The sequence below is a fragment of the Volvox carteri genome (genome assembly GCF_000143455.1).
Source record: "Volvox carteri f. nagariensis unplaced genomic scaffold VOLCAscaffold_40, whole genome shotgun sequence".
Taxonomy (NCBI): domain Eukaryota; kingdom Viridiplantae; phylum Chlorophyta; class Chlorophyceae; order Chlamydomonadales; family Volvocaceae; genus Volvox; species Volvox carteri.
Window position 1 is genome coordinate 616,252 of NW_003307583.1, and position 20,008 is coordinate 636,259.

A 20,008-nucleotide genomic window follows, 5' to 3' on the forward strand; every position below is an offset into this window, starting at 1 on the left:
TACATACATACATACATACATACATACATACATACATACATACATACATACATACATACATACATACATACATACATACATACATACATACATACATACATACATACATACATACACATATACACAACATACACATACTTACTAAACACATACACACATACACAGAGCTTAGGCGGTCTTTCCGTTGGGGCTGGGAAGCAGCCCCTGGCCAGTGTCAGGCCCGATCAAATACTTGTAAACTTCACACACACATACACATGCACACAAAAAAGTACACACATACATACGTACATACATACACGCCCACGTACATGCATACACCTACATATGCATTCAGACAGATACGGATACACCCACAGACACATTCCTGACCTCCTAATGACCTGTGCCTCCTTTTCCCATCGTTTCATTATTGGACTTTACAAAGCTCACATACATACGCGCACACATGCTGCTACCTTACCTACATTCTAGGCACCGTCTTTTCGCTACCTAAGCAACAGCTGTGCAGCCGGTGCGGGTCCAGGGGGGAGAGCAGGAGCTCAATGAACCCACACACCCAATAACTCCAAACAAAAACACACAAACACAAACGTAGTAGACGCACGTGCACCCATGTGCTTGCTTACCTGTAGCGTCAGCATCGCATCGTGACAGGAAACCAGTGCCTGCCCCACATTGTTCAGCTCCGACAGACCGCGGGTCTGCCGTATCAACAGCACCGTCAGCAACACAAAACACGCCAAGTTCGCCAGGAGCTGGACCGCAATGGCCAGCAGCGCCTGCCATCGGAATGCCAACGTCGCGCGCTGTACGGCCGGTGTCGACAGCATCTTGAGCAGCTTTCTGCAGCGCTTGCCGCGCCGGAAATCCGCCTGGGCGCTGCTCGAAGCGACGCCGGCGGAGGCGGTTTGCCCAGGCTGCTGTCCGGATTGGGAGCTGGAGACGTTGGACCGGGACCCGTCATCGTCGTCGCCCACGTCGCTGCCGTCGTCGCCGCCGCCGCGGCTGCTGTCACCCCCTCGATCGTCGCCGTCGCTGCCGCCGCCGTGACCGCCGCCGGCGCCGCCGCCGATGGATCCGCCGTACTTACCCTCCCTGTACGACAAAACATGTCGAATACACACGGTAACCGCTAGCCTTGTACTCTCTATGCAAGATGTTTTGCGAAACAGTCTGTTTAGGCTACTACTACATCTACAGTCTGTTTAGGCTACTACTACATCTACAGTCTGTTTAGGCTACTACTACATCTACAGTCTGTTTAGGCTACTACTACATCTACAGTCTGTTTAGGCTACTACTACATCTACAGTCTGTTTAGGCTACTACTGCATCTACAGTCTGTTTAGGCTACTACTACATCTGAAACAACATAGAGCCTTTCTGTCAACACACAGCCCCGTGTGGAGCCCTAGCTTCCAACGCGCAGCACCATCCCTCCATTATCCCTCCTAGTCCCTCTTGGACGCTGTGTCCCGTCGCGACAGCCCCCCGCGCCGGCCCCCCCGTCCTAGACACAGAGGGGGAAGGCCCGCCACGATGCCCACAAAACCTCCGCGCTCTGCTCCTTGCAGGTGCCGTGGCGGCGCTCGCTTTCGTGCTCACTCACTTTCCGTTCCCTCGAATGATGTCCCGCGATGCCGTCTCCAGCAACATATTGCTGTACAACATTTCGTCATCCAGGCTTTGCATGTCGTTGGCGTCGTCGGCGCCGTCGGCCTCCGCCCAGCGACTCGGCGCTGCGTCAGCCTCCTCGTCGTCGCCGTCGCCGTCGCCTTCGCCAGCGCCGCCGTTGAGAACCAGTGTATGGCTTGCCCTTGGGTTTCATGACGGGTTTTAGTATGGTCATAACGAACGCAGTTTTAGCGGGTACAACGTCTGAAGAGTAAAGATGTGTACATTTGTTTTTGGGGGAGGCTTTGTACAGGTTAGGTTCTTGTATACACACACACACACACACACACTCTCTCTCTCTGAATCCAGCCCCTCCCATATATATGTATATATATATATGTGTATGAAAGAGCGGTAGTAAGAAGCTCTTTTGCGAAATGCAGCAGTTCAGGGGTGCGGGATTAACGTCCCCCCGCCCCCCGCCCATAAGCACATACACACATACACATACACACACAGGGCAGCAGCCCCTGGCCAGTGTCAGGCCTGGGCAAGGTATGTACTAGGTACGCACACGCATATACACATACGCATGCACATACAAATACACACACACATACGCGCGCGCCTTACTGTGTGTGCTTGCCCAACAACAGCCCACCCCCCCAACTCATCCGGGTGGTGCGTTACCCCCCCCCCTCTTCCTTCCCTCCTCACACACGACCCACCTGGAGTCATCTCTCTGCAGCAGGTCCGGCCCGAAGGGGTACACCGTGTCGCCGATGTCCTGCACGTCTTCCAATCGGAAGTAGCGCTCACCCTGGCAAGGAGGAGGAGGGGAAGGGCGTTGAGGGAGAGCAGAGGGGAGGAAGAAGGCGACAGTCCCAGAGGCACCAAAGATGTTCCCAATGGGGTGCTGCAATTTGCTTTCAATAGGACAAAAGGAGTGAGGCTGCGGTGTCTTTGTCGGATTGGGAGCGAGATGATGACGGAGCGGCCGTACGGCCGTACAGTCGTACAGCCGTACGGATCCAGTTCTCACCTCCGAAAGGACCCATTCGCGAATCCGTGCGAGCTTGACGTTGCTCTTAATCTTGCCCGCCGCTCCAAACGTCTCTTCGCCGCCGATGCCAAGACCTCCGCTGCCGTACGGATTCCCGTACATGCCGCCGTACAGATGCTGCGCAGCTGCACCGCCCATCGCTGCGGCATAAGGATACTGCTGCTGCGGTGCATGCGCCAGCAGCCTCGCGCCACCGGGGCCACCGGTGGCGCCGCCGCCGCCGCCGCCGCGGCCGCTGTCAGCATCTCCGTACACGTCGTACGGGATTCCCTCGAGCAGCTGCGGCACGGTGCCCCCGCCTCCGCCTCCGCCGTCACGGCTGCCGCTGAGGCGGGGGGGCAGCGTCAGTTGAGGAAGAGAGGGCTGGCGCTCGATCCTTCCAGTCTCGTCAATCAGGAGTTGTGACGGTGCGAAGCTCACTTGCTTCGTGCTCATGCTTCGTCGCACTGACTGGCCTGAGCCACCGCACAACAGAACACCCCGGGGCGGTGTGATGGAGGGGGGGATGAAGGGATCAAGAGGCGGACTCAGTAGCGGACTAAGCAGACGGGGGAATGGAGGAAGGAGTGGAGGAGGAAGGCTCCAGGGGACAATAGATTCAAACCAAGCAGGTAAACGTGGGGAAGAGCGACCGCGGGAGGGGCTTAGTCGCTTGCACCACAGATTAAAGTCGTCTTGAGGTTTTTCGTGGCGATGCAGAGAGAGAGAGAGAAGCGCTATCGTGCAGGCAAAATTAAAAGAGCATATGTGTGCTGCAGTGTGCTGGCCGGGGAAGCCTGACACGCGCATGCGCACAAAAGCACGCACCAAAGCACACAAGCATAAACGCACAAAAATGCACAAAAATGCACAAAAATGCACAAAAATGCACAAAAATGCACAAAAATGTGCATGCGTGAATGTATGCACTTGTGCATTTTTGTGCATTTAATGCACAAAAATGCACAAAAATGCACAAGTGCATACATTCACGCATGCACACATACATCACACAGAGGCTGGGAAAGAACAGGTGCATAGCTAAGTGGTACGACTTAGGGGTTTCGTCGTTTCGTGCCCTCATTCGCCGCAGTGCTCCTAATGGGCCCAATGCCTTAACAACAACAATCGCACACAGCGCGAGTCACAATAAAAGCACAAGGAAGGAGTGTGAAAGGTTTCGCTTGCAGGTGCCTCTCATTGACGGTCGCTACCCATGCGGATATGTCGCTACCACACTCGCATGCATTCTGACCAGGTCTCATGACTGAGCCAGTGCTTTAGGTTCTACCCTAGGCGACCCCTACGACCCGAAATGATGACGATGACGAAGTTAACTACAATACAAAGTCTGTGGGCCTCAGCATAGCTACAGTGATTAGACGGGGCTGCGCCCCGTTTCCTCTGCCGTGCCATTGCGCTTCCTGGGCCGTTGTGCGCAGCCCCCGCTTGCCCGCTCCAGCATCCCACCGTGATGCCGTTGTTGCAACCGGCTGCGGTTGTGCCGCCGCGCTCTCCGTTGTGCGGCGGCTCTGTAGGTGTAAGATGCGGCGCGGTGCAAGCTACCGGAAACCATGACTCACCTGCTGTACTAACCAAGCCAGGAGGAGAGAGCAGCGTCGCTGCCGCCGCCGCCGACTGACCCGCCCCCCTGTCCAAACCCATGCTCGTCCTACCAGGGTTGTTAGTCCCCGTACCGCTGTTAACTGAATCCCGACTGAAAGACCGTTGCATAGTCAGCGTCCGCAGATCACTCGCGCTCCGCAGTGGCGGTTGCTGCTGCAGCGGAGGCGGGGGCGGCATTGGCAAGTTAGCTGACGCTGCGCTGCCGCCGCTGCCGCCGCCGCTGACCAGGCCGCCGCTGCCCCCGCTGCTAGCGATAACGTTGATGGCGTGCGCCGACGCCGCTGCAGGCAGCGGCGGCGGCGTGGGCGACGGCTCCACCACCAGCATTCCCGTTGAACTGGGCGGAAGGGAGAAGGTCGCCTGTAGCGGTGGCCGTACAAGTGGCGACGCCGGCGCCATTGGCGGCTGGGGCTGCGGCTGTGCCGTCGCCATCTGCGGTGGCGGTGTCTTGGCGCGCACAACCGCCGCCGTCAGCGCACCCAGTCCCGCAGCTGCTGTGGGAAGTTGTTGTGTGGGGTGATGGACGGCCCCCGGCGGCGGCAACGACAGTGCTTGTTGTAGTGCCAGCGGCGGCGGCGGCAGCGGTGGTGGCGAGACTGGTGATCCTGGACGCAACGTCACCAGTGCCGCCGATGCCGCTGATGCTGCTACGGCATCAACGACAGACGTTACAGCAGCGTCAGCGTCACCGGTTGGCGCACAAGGTTCGGAGCCAGTGCCGTCACCGCTGCCGCTGCCGCTAGCGATGGCCGCTGCAGCAGCCTCGGCTGCGAGCTTCTCCCTCAGCCGTCGGTTGAAGCTCAGGTTGTTGATGCCCACGGGTCGCATGTTGGGAGCCAGGCGCCGCACCATCGGCCGCTGCTGCTGCAGCAGCTGCTGCTGCTGCCTCGCCGCCTGCCCTGCAGGGCCGCCGCCGGCATCCCCCCCGCCGCTGCCCGACACCACCCGGTCAAATAAAGTGGCCAGATCGTCCTCGCTCCGATCCGATCGTCCTACAAGATAATCCTGAAGGGTCAGACCCGCCATTCCCAACGGCAGCCCTGGCGGCGCAAACGCAGTAGCTGCCGCGGCAGCGGCGGCGGTGGGATTGACGGCAACAGCTGCGTCGACGGCTTCCGTATGCTGCACACCCAAGGGCACGGCCGCTGGCGCGGGCGTCGGCGCCGCCATCGTCCAGCGGCCGCCACCGCTGCCACCGCCGCCAACAGCACCTAATGACGTCAGCGATGTACGTCCTGCGGCGACGATGCGCGGCTGGTCCATTGACGGCGTGCTGACGACGCGGATGGGCGGCGGCGGCGGTAGCAAAAGCGGCGGCGGCGGCGGCGGCGGCATTATCCCCTGGGGCATTGACGAAAGCACCGCTTGCGAGATGCTTTCGTCCTGGGGCGGCGTGGAGATGTTGAGGGATTCGCCGCTACTGCCGCCGCTGCCATTGTTGCTGCCTGAGGAGTTCTTGAGCAGCGCGACGTGCGGCTGCAGTGGCACCATTGGACCGGTCTCTGCCGACGGCATCGGCGTACCCGGCAACGGTGACGGTGGCTGACCCTGCAGCACCGTCGTCGCCCCCGGCGGCGACGGCGACAGTAGCGGCGGCGCGGGGCTCAGCCGCGGCGAGCGGCCGTCTGCCGGCTGCTGCTGCGGCGACACCGCCCTCACAAGCCCTACTGCGGCCGTCGGCCCCGTCGCCGCCGTCGCCAATCCCGGCACCACATCCGCGCCACGTTGAAGCTTTCGCGTGCTCTTGCTGACGCTGCCGTCGCCTCCCTTCCCCGAGGCCGCCACCGGCGTCGAAGCCGAACTCGTCACCACGTTCACCACCGCCATCTCCATGCTCTCCTGGGTCATCCGCGGCTCCACGGGACCCCGCTGCAGCAGCGCCATGAAGTCCCGCGACCCACGGGTCGGTTCCTTAAAGTGCAGGACCACGAAGAACCGGCTATTGGCGCCTTCTTTGCGTACCGCCTGAACCGTCAACGTCAGCGCCTCGCCGTCTGTGTGATGGGCCCCCAGGTTCCGCAGCGGTCCGACCTTCTTCGACGCCGCGCTGCTGCTCTTGAGCGCGCCCTTCTTGCCGCCGTTCTTGTACTCCGACAGGAACAAGCTCTCGACGGTCCGGCCGCCGAGCTGTACGAAACGTCCCAGCGGCTGACGCAGCACCGACGGGGACGACACGCCGAAAAGAAGTCCGGAGGGATAAAAGGGATGGTCCTGTGACGTCAGCACTACGCCTTCCTTATCGACTTCCAACACGCCGCAAACAAGGTCAGCGCGCCAGAGGGAGATATTGATGGCCACCTCTCGCCCCGCCGCCAGGTCCTCAAGATCCACCTTGACGTCCAGCTCCATGACGGCCGGCCGCGTCTGCTTGGCCAGGAGCGCCGTGGCTATGGAACCTAGGGAGCGGATATTCTCAAGGGGGGGCATAACGCCCACACGCCATGATGTTCCGGGGCGCTCCAGCGCGCGGCCCATCAACAGCGTGATGATGCGCCGTACCTCCGCCGCCGCCATGGCGTCGGCGGCGGCGCCGCCGGCGGTGCCGCCGCCGGCGGATGTAAGGCCAGCGGAGGCGGAGGCAGAGCGTGCAGCGGCATGGAGGACGTCGACACAGTCAGCTAGGCTGCGGCCAAGCAGCGCTGCAGGCTTGAAGCCGAAGAGGGAGGTGGGCGAGTGGCCGACGTCGGTCACGGTTCCGGAGGTGTCGATGGTGAGGCGCAGGCGGCGCTCGTCCAAGCCCTCGGACATCGTGGACGGCGACACCTGATCGCGATGGGGCCCACGGGAGGGGAAGGGGGAGCAAGATGGGACGGGGGAGCAAGATGGGAAGGGGTTAGGATCCGCCAGGATTCGAAATCCGGGATCGGATCCGATAATCCCGTAAGGTGATGGCGACAAACAGTGCGGAGAGACACACACAGCCCGTAAGGAACAAAGCAGGTGAACAGAGCCCCCAGGTGCCCTCCGCTGCACTCCAACCCCCACCCCACATCATATCACGGAAAGTGCAGCGCAGAGCGGCCGCGGCCTCGGCCCCTTTGGGCGGCCCCTTTCTGCCTTCCCCCTGGGATGTGGATAACGAACTAGGACTAGGACTAGGGCAGGTGATGCTGCTGGTACCGGTGAACCTACCGCACAAAGGATGTTCGCTTGCCCCCTAAACCCCCTCCTCTGCGGCTGCATGCGGTTCCTCCCTCTTTCGGGTTTAGGTTTTTCCCCCAATACCCTGAACTCTCTCAAGAGCTTACCGATACCGGCATGCTACCCCACCTAACCCCGAGCCATGACCAGGTAGGCATGTATGCATGTATGCATGTATGTATGTATGTATGTATGTATGTATGTATGTATGTATGTATGTATGTATGTATGTATGTATGTATGTATGTATGTATGTATGTATGTATGTATGTATGTATGTATGTATGTATGTATGTATGTATGTATGTATGTATGTATGTATGTATGTATGTATGTATGTATGTATGTATGTATGTATGTATGTATGCATGAATAGGCAGGTACACGGGTACGTTAAAACTGTAGAAATCTGTCATTTCTTCGTACTTTGACGACGTGCTGTTGCTCCCCCGACTCGTCTGTTGACTTTATGGCCAGTCGAACTGTCTGTTGCGTCTTTGGGGTGGGTCCTAGCACCATGGTGACGCCCGAACGGCAGCTATGCGGGGAGGGCTTGGACTCCGCAGCTTCCTGGGGGGGATGGAGTGTGGAAGATTGGCTGTGTTAAGTTGTGGGAGCTGTGGCTTGGAAGCAAAACCATCGGCACGAGATTGTGTCTATGTCTATGTCTGTGTGCGTGGGTCGGGGGTAGGGCCAAGGTGAGGAGGTTTTGAAAGATATAGGAGGTGTGAGGCCCCTCAAATCCCCGGACCAAACCTCCCCTTTTCTTTGCCTTTGACCCATCCACCCACCTCCACCCATCCGGCCAGCTGCAGCCGAAAACACCCCCTTTCTATTTTGCCATAGAATGATATAGTAAGGAATTCCCTCACGTTCCCCCGGATGGAGTTCTCTCCCCCCAGTTCTCGCCGCCAGTAATGCCCCGTCCTCATGTCCATTCACACACACAGCGGCGCACCCGAATCCATGCTGCATGCATCGCCCCAAAGGGCTGTGGAAGCAGCTCCCCTATGTCGACCTTCCGCAGGGACCTGGGTGTGTGGCCCATGGCCTTGGCCAAGGGCGAGGTAATGAAGGCGATGCGGCCCTTTCGGTTGGTGAGGACCAGCTCTACTGGCGGCTGGTTTCGGCGCATCTCCACGCGGTAAATGGTTTCACTGCCAAGACCTGCTGACAAACAGCAGCAACAGCCGGCGCCGCAGCAGCAATAGTAGTCATGGCGAGCCATTGATGGCGATGGTCGTGGGTATGCAGTTGTGGTTGTGATTGTTGTTGTGGTTGTGGTGGTGGTGGTGGTTGTGGTGGTTATGGTTGTATGTTGGTGATGTATGGTGGTGGTAGTAACCATCGGTTGTTGTATGGTTGCGGTGATTATAAGGATGATGATGATGATGGGCGGTACGTCCGAGATGTCGTTCAAGGAAAGGAGGAAAAAGGGCAATAAGTCACTACACGTGTTTCGATTGTCGCGCCACGGAATAAGGACCAGAAGAAAGACAACACGGTAAGTCCCAACACTCGATCTTCTTACAAAAATACACAGCACACACAGCACACACAGCACACACAGCACACACAGCACACACAGCACACACAGCACACACAGCACACACAGCACACACAGCACACACAGCACACACAGCACACACAGCACACACAGCACACACAGCACACACAGCACACACAGCCACCACTCCCCGGCATCGTTCTCCTCCCTCCCGCCCCTTCACCTGCCAGCCCTCCACCTACCTCCCCTCCTCCCTTCCCCTCCACCTCCCCCCTCTCGAACCCCAAACACCTGTAGCTTTGAGGTGCAGGCTCACATCCACCGGGTCCGTGTACTTGTGCTTCATGAGCGCGTGCTTGGCGCCCAGAAACGCTGGACACACCCCGTCCTCGATAGGCTGGTCGTTTCGGGTGACCTCCTCCACAAGGCGCTTGAAGGGCATTGGGTCCACTGCCAGAGTGTGGACCGGGTGGCCCAGATAGTCCTCCACGGTGTAGCCGAACCAGTCCACAAAAGCCTGTGTACGTGTATGAGAGGGGTGGGAAGGGTACGGGGAGGAGGGGGGAAACGGCGGCAGGTCGGGCAACGACGCATATCAAAGGGGGATGTGGGGGGGGGGGTTGTGGTTAATCATGCAAAAGGGAGTTGGGTTGTTGAAAGGAAGAAGTGAACCGGAGGGAGGGGAGGAGGAGGGGGGTTAATAAAGGGCGAGAAGAGGAAAAAGGAAAAAGAAGGAAAAGAAGAAGATGAAAAAGAAGAAGAGGAAAAAGAAGAAGCAGAAGAAGAAGCAGAAGAAGAAGAAGAAGAAGGAGGAGAAAATAATAAAAAGGAGAACGAAAAATAATAACACAGGGGGTGACACACAGAGGTTTTGGGGGGGTTGTTTGGAAGTGGAAGGTCAGTCTGCAATCCCCACCGCCACCCCCACCCCCACCCCCACCCCCACCCTCACCGCCACCTCCACCCCCACCCCCACCGCCACCCCCACCCCCACCGCCACCCCCACCTGGCCCTTCCCCACCTGGCCCTCCACCCCACCCACCCCACCTGATCTACCGCTGCCACAGAGCCCCCAGGCAAGATGTACACATTAGCTGTGTCTTGAAGAGGCTCCACCGCCATGATGACGCCCATGAACAGGGAGCTAAGGACGGATCGAGGGGGGGGGTGAGGGGGGGAGCGGAGGAGGAAAAGGGGAAGGGCCGGGGGAGGTGAGGGTGTTCGTTAGGGAACTCGAACTAAGCGATGACGATTAAAAGAGTAATTCTAATCCACCCTTTTGCGAGCGACACCGACACACAGCCACACAAGTGCTGCTCAGATGACACACGTGACGGCTTCCTCCTTCCTTCGTGTGTAGAGCAGATAACCCATAACATTTTCCAGCACTAGTGCACCAATGCATGTACGATCCTAGCTAGCAGTAGGCTTTTTAAGCTTTACAGCCAAAGCGAGATAAAATGAATCCCACCGTCCCCTGCATATATTTATCCACGATTGCGAAGGCAGGCATGCTAGTTCAAGAATCCATGCATGGTTGGATGTCGTACGATGAATGGTGTAATTCGCCAGCCAGTCACGGGAGCAGCGTCTGTTCGCAAGCCAAGTTGTCTGGTTAGCTAACACTGGTGATATCACACCGCTGCAGCGTTGGCTTTCATTGCTAGTACCGTATGTGGCATTCAACAACCCCCAATTACACGCAAACAGAAAAGCAGCAAGCTCGCTGTCCCCCGTTCTATGCAGTACAAGTCGTACACTCACTCATCTCCCGCTCCGGAGACCTTGGACACGGCCAGTCTAAAGGGGAAGACGTATCTGTCCTTGTGGAGAGCGACCAGGTCGGTCACCCGGTTCATAACGGTCTCCCTGCCTGTGGTGATGTGGCGCTTGATGTAGCCGTTATGGCGCTGGCTGAAGGGTAGGGGCATCAGCATGGCCACGTTCTTGCCCTCCAGCTCTCCTGCGTGCGTGTGCGTGTGTGAGCGTGTGCGTGTTGTGTGTGTGTTGTGTGTATGGGCATGGGGGACAGGGACAGGGCATAGAGGACGAGGAGGGGGAAAAGGAGGAGAAGGAGGAGGAAGAAAAAGAAGAAGCTGAGAAGAACATCACGTAAAAATACGTGAAAACTTAGGAAAGGAGAAGCAAAAGGAGAAGCAGAAGGAGGGGCAGAAGGAGGGGCAAAAGGAGGAGACGGAGGAGAGGCGTGGGTTGAGGCTCAGGTTAGGATCCCCATCAGGGTTTGGTGACCCCACATAAATCGGTTTCGGTTTCAGCCTAGCTCTCAAATCTTCCCCCAAGCCGCTCTGCTGGACTTCTACTCTTGATCTCTCCGGCGGCGGAGGCGGTGGAGGCGGAAACTCGGGAGTCGAGGCCCTTAACACAACGGCCCCCCATCCACCCTTCCGACCCGGGCCTTTCCTTGGATCTCACGAGCACCAGCAATCTGTTCGAATTCATGATGACAAGATTCGTCCCTCATACCTTTGTTGTAGCCAAACATGGCGTACGCCAGTTTGTTTGCCATCTGGATCTGACCACGGCTGTTGATGATAATCACCGCGTTGACGCGCTCGTCCACCTGTGCCGTACGTGTCGTTTTCGAGAAGTAACGCAAAATTTATCACCGTCAATGTGCCACGAATGCCTTTACAATTGCCATAATCGCCCGTCTAGGTCCTACGCACTCAGGGAGCCACGCTACCCTGTCCCTGTCACACGCCCATGCTGCCGTTGCCGTCTGAAACCCGCACGGGTCGGCCTCATCAGCTATAGCCCCCCCGCTCGCCCCTCCTAGACCCCCTCCTAGACCCTTTACGCCAACCCTCCCTTAAATACTCTCCTCGTGTACCTCCTCCTCCGCACTAACCCCAAAACCCTCAGTCCGAACCCACCTATTCCTCCCTCTTTCCCCGGACCCCGTTCTCTTTCCCCTACCTTCTCCTCCCCTACCTTCTCACTTCCCTCCTTTTCTTCCCCGCCCTTTCCAGACCCTCCTTTTCTCCCCACCTTGTTTAGCAACCGTGAGTCATCACCATCAAGCCCCTCAAGCTCCAGCGCCGCCGCCTCCTCCTCCCTCTCCGCCTCCAGCTTCTCTGCCTCGGTGTAGAACTTGGAGGCCCGCCACGGGTCGTTCTTGACACCCTCCAGGAAGCGAGCGTAGCCCTTTATCATCTTGGCGGAGTAGGGGTAGCGCTCCAACACCGTGCGGTACACCTTATCGGCCTGGTGTGAGTGGGGTTGGGGATTGTGTGTGAGTGGGGTGGGGATTTGGACTTGGAGGGGGAAGGGCTTTTCGCCAGGTAGGGGGAAGGTAGGGGATGGTAGGGGGCACGTAAAGGGAAGATGGGGTGCAGGACCGGTTGCGAAAACGTGTTACCATGGGGTTTTGGGGGGAGGTTGAACCTTCGCTTCCTGCATGAACGCCCTTAAACACGCGTATTGAGCAGTACATTACCATCTTCCTCCCATCCCAAGATGAAAGACGAAGCTTCGCGTGCCAATGGACCAATTCACACCCGTATGTGCTCCCTGCTGTCCGCGGCACCTCCGCCAGCGGACCACTTCCTGCTGGCACACACCAACAACACCGGCCGCCCTTGTTTACCCCCTCTCTCTCCTTCTTCCTCCCTCACCCCGCCAGCTACACCTCCACCTCCACGTTCCAACCACACCTTCATGATGGCCGATTCAATAGCCTTGAGCGACTTGGAAAGGTGCGTAAAGGTGATATGTTGTTGTAGCAGGTACTGCCAGAAGTTGCGGGTGGCTAACAAGGCCTCTCGATGGGCCCGCATGGCAAGCCTGGGGGGAAGTAGGGGCGGCAGCAAAGGTGGTTAAGACTTGTGTAAGACTCTTGCTCCCCCAGAAAAAGGAAAGGAGGTGCAGAAGAAGGAAAAGAGATTGACAATGGGGGGTGTTTTAAGAGGGGAACCTACCTACCTACCTACCTACCAGCTGGATGGGGTTCGCGTAGGGGCCTGCAGGAGCAAGTCCTCTATATGATTGGTCCGGGACGAGATAATGAGTTAAAGAGGTAAAGAGGGCGTCACGGTAAACATTACGTACGGCATAAAAACTGGGATGAAAAAATCAGGCCCTGTGGCCCCGGAATTGTTATATCACACTTCTGGACACGTTCCTTCATGGACGGCTCCTCCAGCGCCTCCTAGCCACGTGGTACCGGTTTAAAACCTTTTGAGGCGACGCCTACCGGTAATTGCGCTGGAACTCGACGTACGACACTAGATCCAGTGTGGATTCACCGTTGCCCTTGGTTTGGGCCGTCCTTGCCAGGTGTTCTTGCTCTCGACGGTAAATGGCAAAGCGCTCCATGTAATTCGGATTGGCTTTCTTTGCGGCTTGTAGCTGACTGTAGCCCGCCTACATGTTGAGAGGGCGATGGGAGATGAAACAGTAGTCCAGAAGAGAACTGTATGGGTGGTGGGGATACTGGTAAGGGAAAAGGGTTCCCTTACACACAACACACGCATCCTTTGCAAGCACCGAACCCCCCAGGCTATCAGCTCTGCGCATTACCGCCCGCCCGGCCTCATCCCCGTTCCCACCTAAGAATGTGTGTGCGCGTGTGTGCCACTGTCACGCACATCTATGTCCGCTTTCCTAGTATCTCCCCGTCCGGTGAGAGCCCCTTCCACAATCCATTACCCCCCCACCGCCCATTACCCCCCATCAGAAACCCCCACACCTGGGGGTTATCCAGAACGTCCCAAAGGAAATTTGAATAGAGCATTATCATGAATGCTCTCGTGGGAAATAGCACCAGCCCCGCCTTAATGATGGCCTCGGCCTCCTTCACTCTATCCAAGTCCAGGACCTCGTCGTCGATCCAGTGGCGAGCTACGCGACTTATGATCTCGACCTCAATTGGGTCCTTGAAGCGGTAGATGTCCTTCACCTTGGAGCCGGAGGGCGCCTCCCTGGAGCGGCGGGTTTAGAGGCGGGTTTCAGGAATGTTCGGTTTTGTGAGGCGGGTTTTAGTGGGTTTCATTTTAGCAGCGGTCTGATCAGCGTTGGCTAACCAGACAACTTGGTTTTATTACGGTTGATGGCCGTTCCGCTGTGCAGAGAGTGCTCATGGTGTTCGTTCGTCATACGATGTTGAATTTAAAAAATATCAGTAGGTGCGGTTGGTGGTCGCGCTAATGTTGGGAGTGAGCAACGGTGGTGAATGTGGGTTGAAGTGCCAGGGCCTATGGCCTAGGGCTAAGAGGCGTGCAACCCTAGTTCCTCCCCCCATGCTCTGTTTCACCACCGGCTCTTCCTTAGGCAATACAGGCAGAGGCCCAATATGGCTCTTCAGAACCCCTGGAGCCACTTTTGGGAACAACTCACTTGAACCGTTTGCGCACAAACTGCGACCAGGTATGTAGCCGCAGGAAGGACGCTCCGAAACCCAGCAGAGCGATGGGCGCCAGGCCGTACAACATCACATTAGTGATGCGCTTCTCGTACAACGCCATGCGTTCAGGTTCCTTGGGCTTGAACATGATTGCAACCGCCAACATGGCTGCCCAAGTGACCGCTAGGTACGAGCCGACGCGAATGTGGTTGATGATGGCAAACATGTACGGCATCTGTACGGCACATGTGCCAAGCGACGACAGGTAAAAGGAGGGAAAAGCAAAAAGCAAACAGGCGGGAAGGCAGACGACATTCCTCTCACATAATGAACGCACATTACATGTTATCTACGCGTTTTCGTGTATGATACGTGTGCTCCGAAACCATTGCACGAGGTGCGTTAGCCGCTCCTAAGCGTGCCAACTGTGGATGGTATGCAGGGGACAGAACTGACAGGAAAAGCTAGGAGCCCAGAGCGACTATTCAACACCTCCATCCTCCAAACCCCGTTGCAATACTTTCAAGCTATCCCCCCCGTCCAATTAATACTCATCTTCATCTGAGTTATTTCCCCAAAAAAACCAAAACCTAAGTCTCAGAACTCTCACATTCTTGAAGAAAATCCACGTCAGCGCCAGGCACAGGAAGGCCTGGATGGTGGTCTGCACCTGCAGCCAGCCCATCACCACGTATACCACCGTCATGGCCACCTTGAGCAGGAAGGCGCGGACCTCCACATGCGAGTGAGCGCAGCAGGTGAAGCGGCGGCTGATGGGGTTGACCTCGAACTCGCCCGTAAAGAAGATGACGGCGGCAATGACAAAGAGCACCTGGGTGACGACGCCCACACTGAAGGGGATGAGATGCGGTGCCTCGTAGCAAACTGTGGAGGATGGGGGGGGGCCGGGACGGGGGGAAAGGTTTGGAGAGGCGGAGGGTTGAAGGGGGGTTTGAAGATTTCCAGACGTGAGGGGGGGGAGATTGAAGAGGAGGAAGGGTTCACAGCTTGTTTCAGGGTTTTCAATTCCGTCCTCTCAAAGCTGACGAAACCTTAGGAACACGATACATCTCCCCCCCCCACTGGCACCCCCGGCAACACCCCGGGTCCCACCCGCTCACCCCGATCTGGGAAGGTGTACATCCTCCCCCGGTTGGTTTTGCCGCTGCCCAGGAACTGGCAATCGTACGACACCTGGATCAGGGTTAGTGTGGCAATGTCGAAGAGACCGAAGTGTATGGTGGCGTACAACCGTAGCACGTACGTGGGCCTTGGGGGGTTGGGCGGGGGTGGGGGGGGGGTAAAAAGGGGGGTTTTAAAGGGTTTGTGATGTGTGGGTGTGTTTTAATGATTTTCGGAGCCGCGATGAGGGAAATGTATGTCGATGGTGGTACATGAGAAAAACTTTATTACATCGACGTGAGCTCCGCAGTCACCGGCGACATGCGTTTAGAATTTTCCAATAAAGCAGTAGGTAAACGTATGGGTGATATGTTGTCCACACTGCGCACCCTAGAGGAGGAATGTGGCCATAGGGTTCGTGTCAGGAGGGGTATGTGTGTCTGTGTGTCTGTGTGTGTGGTGTGTGTGTCTGTGTGTGTGTGTGTCTGTGTGTGTATGTGCGTGTGTGTGTGTGTGTCTGTCTGTCTGTCTGTCTGTCTGTCTGTCTGTCTGTCTGTCTGTCTGTCTGTCTGTCTGTGTGTCTCTGTGTGCGTGTTTATCTCCGGACCTGGACGCAGCCATGGGGTGGTGAACTGTGTATGTTCGGGTGTATCTCTGCGTGTAGTGAGATTTAAGCGGCAGTGAGGTGAAGGTGGCTGGAGGCAGGACTGCTTATACAGACTCAAAACATCATCTGATGGCCCCAGGGGCCTCAGGGGTGGGGCCCCACAGGGCAGGAGCCCAGGTCCATCACCACCACCACCTGGCAACTGAGCAGCGCCATGAACTCCAACCAATGCCATGTGCGGCCGAAAGGGAGGGGCGCCCAAATGCAGCAGTACGGCAGTACGGCACCTACCACGTGTAGGCAAAGCTGCGGTTTTTGTACGAATATGCAATCCACACACATAACGCCAGTGAACAGCATAACATGCCCGTCATCGTGTACAGAATGGCCACGTAAGCCTTGTAGCCCTGTAAATGCATGTGCAATATGGGGGTGAAAAGCGAGGCAGGGAGGGACGGGAAGGGTCGGGTAAAGGTGGGGATGGGGATTGAGGTGGTACGGGAATGTGAAAGGGGAAGGGAATCACAGCTATGTCCCTGGGGGGAACGTGAAAATAGCTTTCGAACATTTTGATGGGTTGGCCCCAGACTCGACCCTCCAGCGCATCATCGGCTACACCTATCAGACCGAGCAAATCCTAAAATGGAACTGTAAAACAGTAAAATACTAAAAAGCTAGGACCGTAAGATTCTTATAACGTTAAACCGTAAATCCCCAAAACCTAAAACTGTAAATTGCAAAACCCTAAACCTCATAACGGAACCCAAATCCAGCACCTCAAAGCGAAGCATTACAGCAGTGCCAATCCGCTGAACCGCAACTCAGCACCGTCATCTAACTATAGTTATCATTTTAAGGCTTAAACGGGCCGGCAAAGCAGCTGAGCCTCAGTGGGCCCCATTAAAAGCAAAACAAAAGCACTGCTAAAACCACTCTACATCAGATCTCGGCAAACCCAATCCACCATCAACCAAACCCACAACGAAGGAACCCCAGACCCGACACAATGCCGCTGGAAACTACTCGACTCCCATGCAACTAACTGCATGTGTCAGATCGCACGCAAACCCCATCCGCTCCCTAGCTCTTTGTAAAGAGCTCCCACCATGTAACAGAAACGTCCAAACATCCGACAAACCTAAGTCAACGCGCTCACTGACTCCCCCTCCCCCTGTTTTTCCACGGCATCACTTCATCCCCACCAGCAGGTTCGTAACGATGTAGTTCCATCGGGAGAATGTCAGGATCTGCCAGTAGCTGTAAAGGGCCGGGTGGAGTGGGGGTGGCGGGAGTGAAGAGTTGATGTTAGGGCAGGCCGGAATGGTGTTTTTTAAGGCGCCAGTCGAGCACATGTGTTGCTGTTCGGGCATGTATGTCAGTTAGTGGTGAGGGTGAGCGTGTGGGTGAGGCGTGGCGAGGCCGGGGCCGGTTTGTGGTTTGAGGAATATGTCTATATGAAGGCTGATATCGCATCCATAAGCAGGCGAGGCGTGGCGAGGGCGAGGTGAGGCGAGGCGATCTCGCAGCGGCCTTCTGCGTGCGAAGATCGATCCCAGAGGGGGTCCCAAGCTCAAGGCATGGCTGCGCTGCTGCTATTAAATGGAACGGCGGCGGCGCGCGTGGCGGCGCGCTCCGGCCCCGCCGCTATGGTGTCATGTGCAGCATGCAAAGAATGAAGAGCGGCAACGTGGTTGGCAGTGCTGTCATTAGCCCGGCTCGCTCCCTCTCGCTCCCTCTCGTTCCGCCCTTCTTTGATACGCGGCCGCATTTCTTCTCTGCCTCAGAGTTCGTTTCGTGATCCCTACTCGCCACGCTGTCCTGGCTTTCCACCCGCCCACCCGAGGGGGGTACAATCAGGCGGGGCACGCATGCCAGTACACCCCCGACCGCAGCAGCAGCATGCAGCAGCAGCAGCAACGATGCAGCATTTGTAGCGACGAGACCTCAGTAGCTGCGATGGCAGCCACGTCAGTGGCCACTGCAGCCGCAGCAGCGGTCTTCACCGCCCGTAATGCTGCTGCAGTGAAAGGGGATCGCTGCTGCGCAGCGCTCTGCATCGCCACCAGCAGACCCGGGGGAGGGGGGGCAGAGAGGGGCTGTTCCCATAGGCCCACAAGGGGCTCCTGCTCCTGGCCCCTCTCCTCTTCCGCCTTCACCGTGCCGAGTGCAGCGAACGCAGGCCCTGTCAGGCCGCCGGTTGACCTCCCCACCAAGGAGTCCAGGAGCCAGCACCCTTGCCCAGCTAACACTTACATGCTCGTCGAATCCACCGCCCATCCATGCGCAGGATTGACCACCAGAGCGAAGAGCTGCGTGTGTTTTATTTGCGGGAGCAAAAGCCTTTCTTTTACGTCAAAAATCGATACGTGTGCATGGATTGCGGAATGGATGCCCCAAATGTAATAATGAGGTTAAAATGGGAAGTGGTGAAGGAGGACCGACCGTTACCCGGACGTGAATGGACGGTGAGGGGATGATGAGCGGGGGGAAAGAATGAGGAAATTATGCAGATGCGAGGGCCAAATTATGGCCAGAGGCAGTAGGTTTTGCTGTTACGCCGAATGTGGTAGCGGTCGTTGCACCGCTTGCACCGCGGTATGGGCCCCATCGAGCTACTCCCCGTGCGGTTGCACCGGGGCAGAACTCAAAAGCTCAGGCGGAATGTATAATTCGCGCTGAAATTTAGGCAGACTTTCTAAACATTCGGAATTCTGATGTGATCAATATGATCGCGCCACGGCTTTTATTATCTCAAAGCCGCTGTCTGGTCAGTACATGGTAACGGTAACGCCGACCCGTATGCGCAACCACAAGGCATATGAGCGGTCCGGGTTACAGGACAGGTAATCTAAGTCTTTAAAGTATGAGTCATAACCATTCACTTCTGTTTATACCCATTGTCGTATCTGCCTAGGCAAGGGGGCCCCAGACAGGGATGGCAGAGCTCGTTACTGGCGAAAGCTGATCCTGTAGCGGGCTTACCTGGGTAAAATCGAACATCAGCTTGATGACAGTGAACTTCAGGTTTTCATTCATCTTCTCCTTAGACAGTACGTAAAGCACTGAGAAGATGCCGGCCTACATGTAAGGGATAACACCTCTGACGAGCCAGCCCGACGACAAGATATGCATCTGCCTACTCACCTGAATTTTGTGCGTTTCCTCAAAGTCATTTCTCTCGTCATCCCCGTCCGGGCCCCCGACATTCTTTATCCGGCTGTTCGCAAGGTGTCGCCCATGGCCAGGGTTTCACGGTTAGTGTTATTCATTGTACATCCATTTATCTTGACTGATGGGCTTGCATAGAGAGGCGGAGCCGCCTCGCACGCACCTTGGCCCTGTTGTTCCCTCCTCCGACGCAGAACCGCGACTGCTTGTGCTCGCCGAACTGGAAAACATTTGTGTAAATAATTACAACGCAGCTCTAGATAACGCTGATAAGTTGAAGTCCCTTCATGGCGACGTCATCCCGCGACGCCTTGCGTTGCCTTGGTGCGCTATGTACGCGGCCACACCCAATGAGATATATCATCAAGCATTGCTTCAATGACTTCATGTGCATCTGCTTGTCAGGTCGCCCTCCTTTATTCACCAGCCTGCTGATCGCCCCTACAAGGCTTCACCACAACATGCGTTATATTTAGATTGATTAGAACTATCTCCTGTAATCCTATTAAGAGGTTTAATCTCAATACTGGCAGCATTGTCCAGCATGAGACGAGTCGTACAAAATGTAACGCAGCGTAACCGGGAGGGCAAGCATCTAGCTTTTGCTTATGCCGATGTAGTAATGAGTTAAACATTCTTACACTATGAAAACAGGGTGTATAACTTAGTAAAAGCTGCCAGCGTAGTTCGTTAGGCGGAAGCTCAAGCCGCAAGTTTCTTAACAAGACGCCTCATTCAAATATAAAGCGATCGTAAAATAACCTGAATTTAAAGATCACACCTTGATATATTGGACTTTCAGTCACGCCATAAACT

The 20,008-nt window shown here is 56.5% G+C and overlaps 1 protein-coding gene across 1 annotated transcript; it reads right to left on the minus strand.

Annotated features, from left to right (window-relative positions):
• Positions 1–488: 488 nt before the first annotated feature.
• VOLCADRAFT_94889 (uncharacterized protein) lies at positions 489–19,423 on the minus strand (the record flags this gene model as incomplete). Its single annotated transcript, XM_002954098.1, has 25 exons — positions 489–503; positions 630–882; positions 1,613–1,819; positions 2,346–2,437; positions 2,660–3,135; positions 4,243–5,407; positions 5,648–7,048; positions 7,853–7,996; positions 8,385–8,593; positions 9,225–9,450; positions 9,981–10,077; positions 10,698–10,896; positions 11,418–11,514; positions 11,943–12,158; positions 12,569–12,737; positions 13,147–13,316; positions 13,642–13,873; positions 14,289–14,530; positions 14,906–15,180; positions 15,417–15,565; positions 16,316–16,431; positions 17,227–17,382; positions 19,007–19,102; positions 19,169–19,241; positions 19,356–19,423. The coding sequence occupies 25 exons, from the start codon at positions 19,421–19,423 to the stop codon at positions 489–491; spliced, it is 6,543 nt and encodes a 2,180-aa protein (XP_002954144.1).
• Positions 19,424–20,008: the final 585 nt, after the last annotated feature.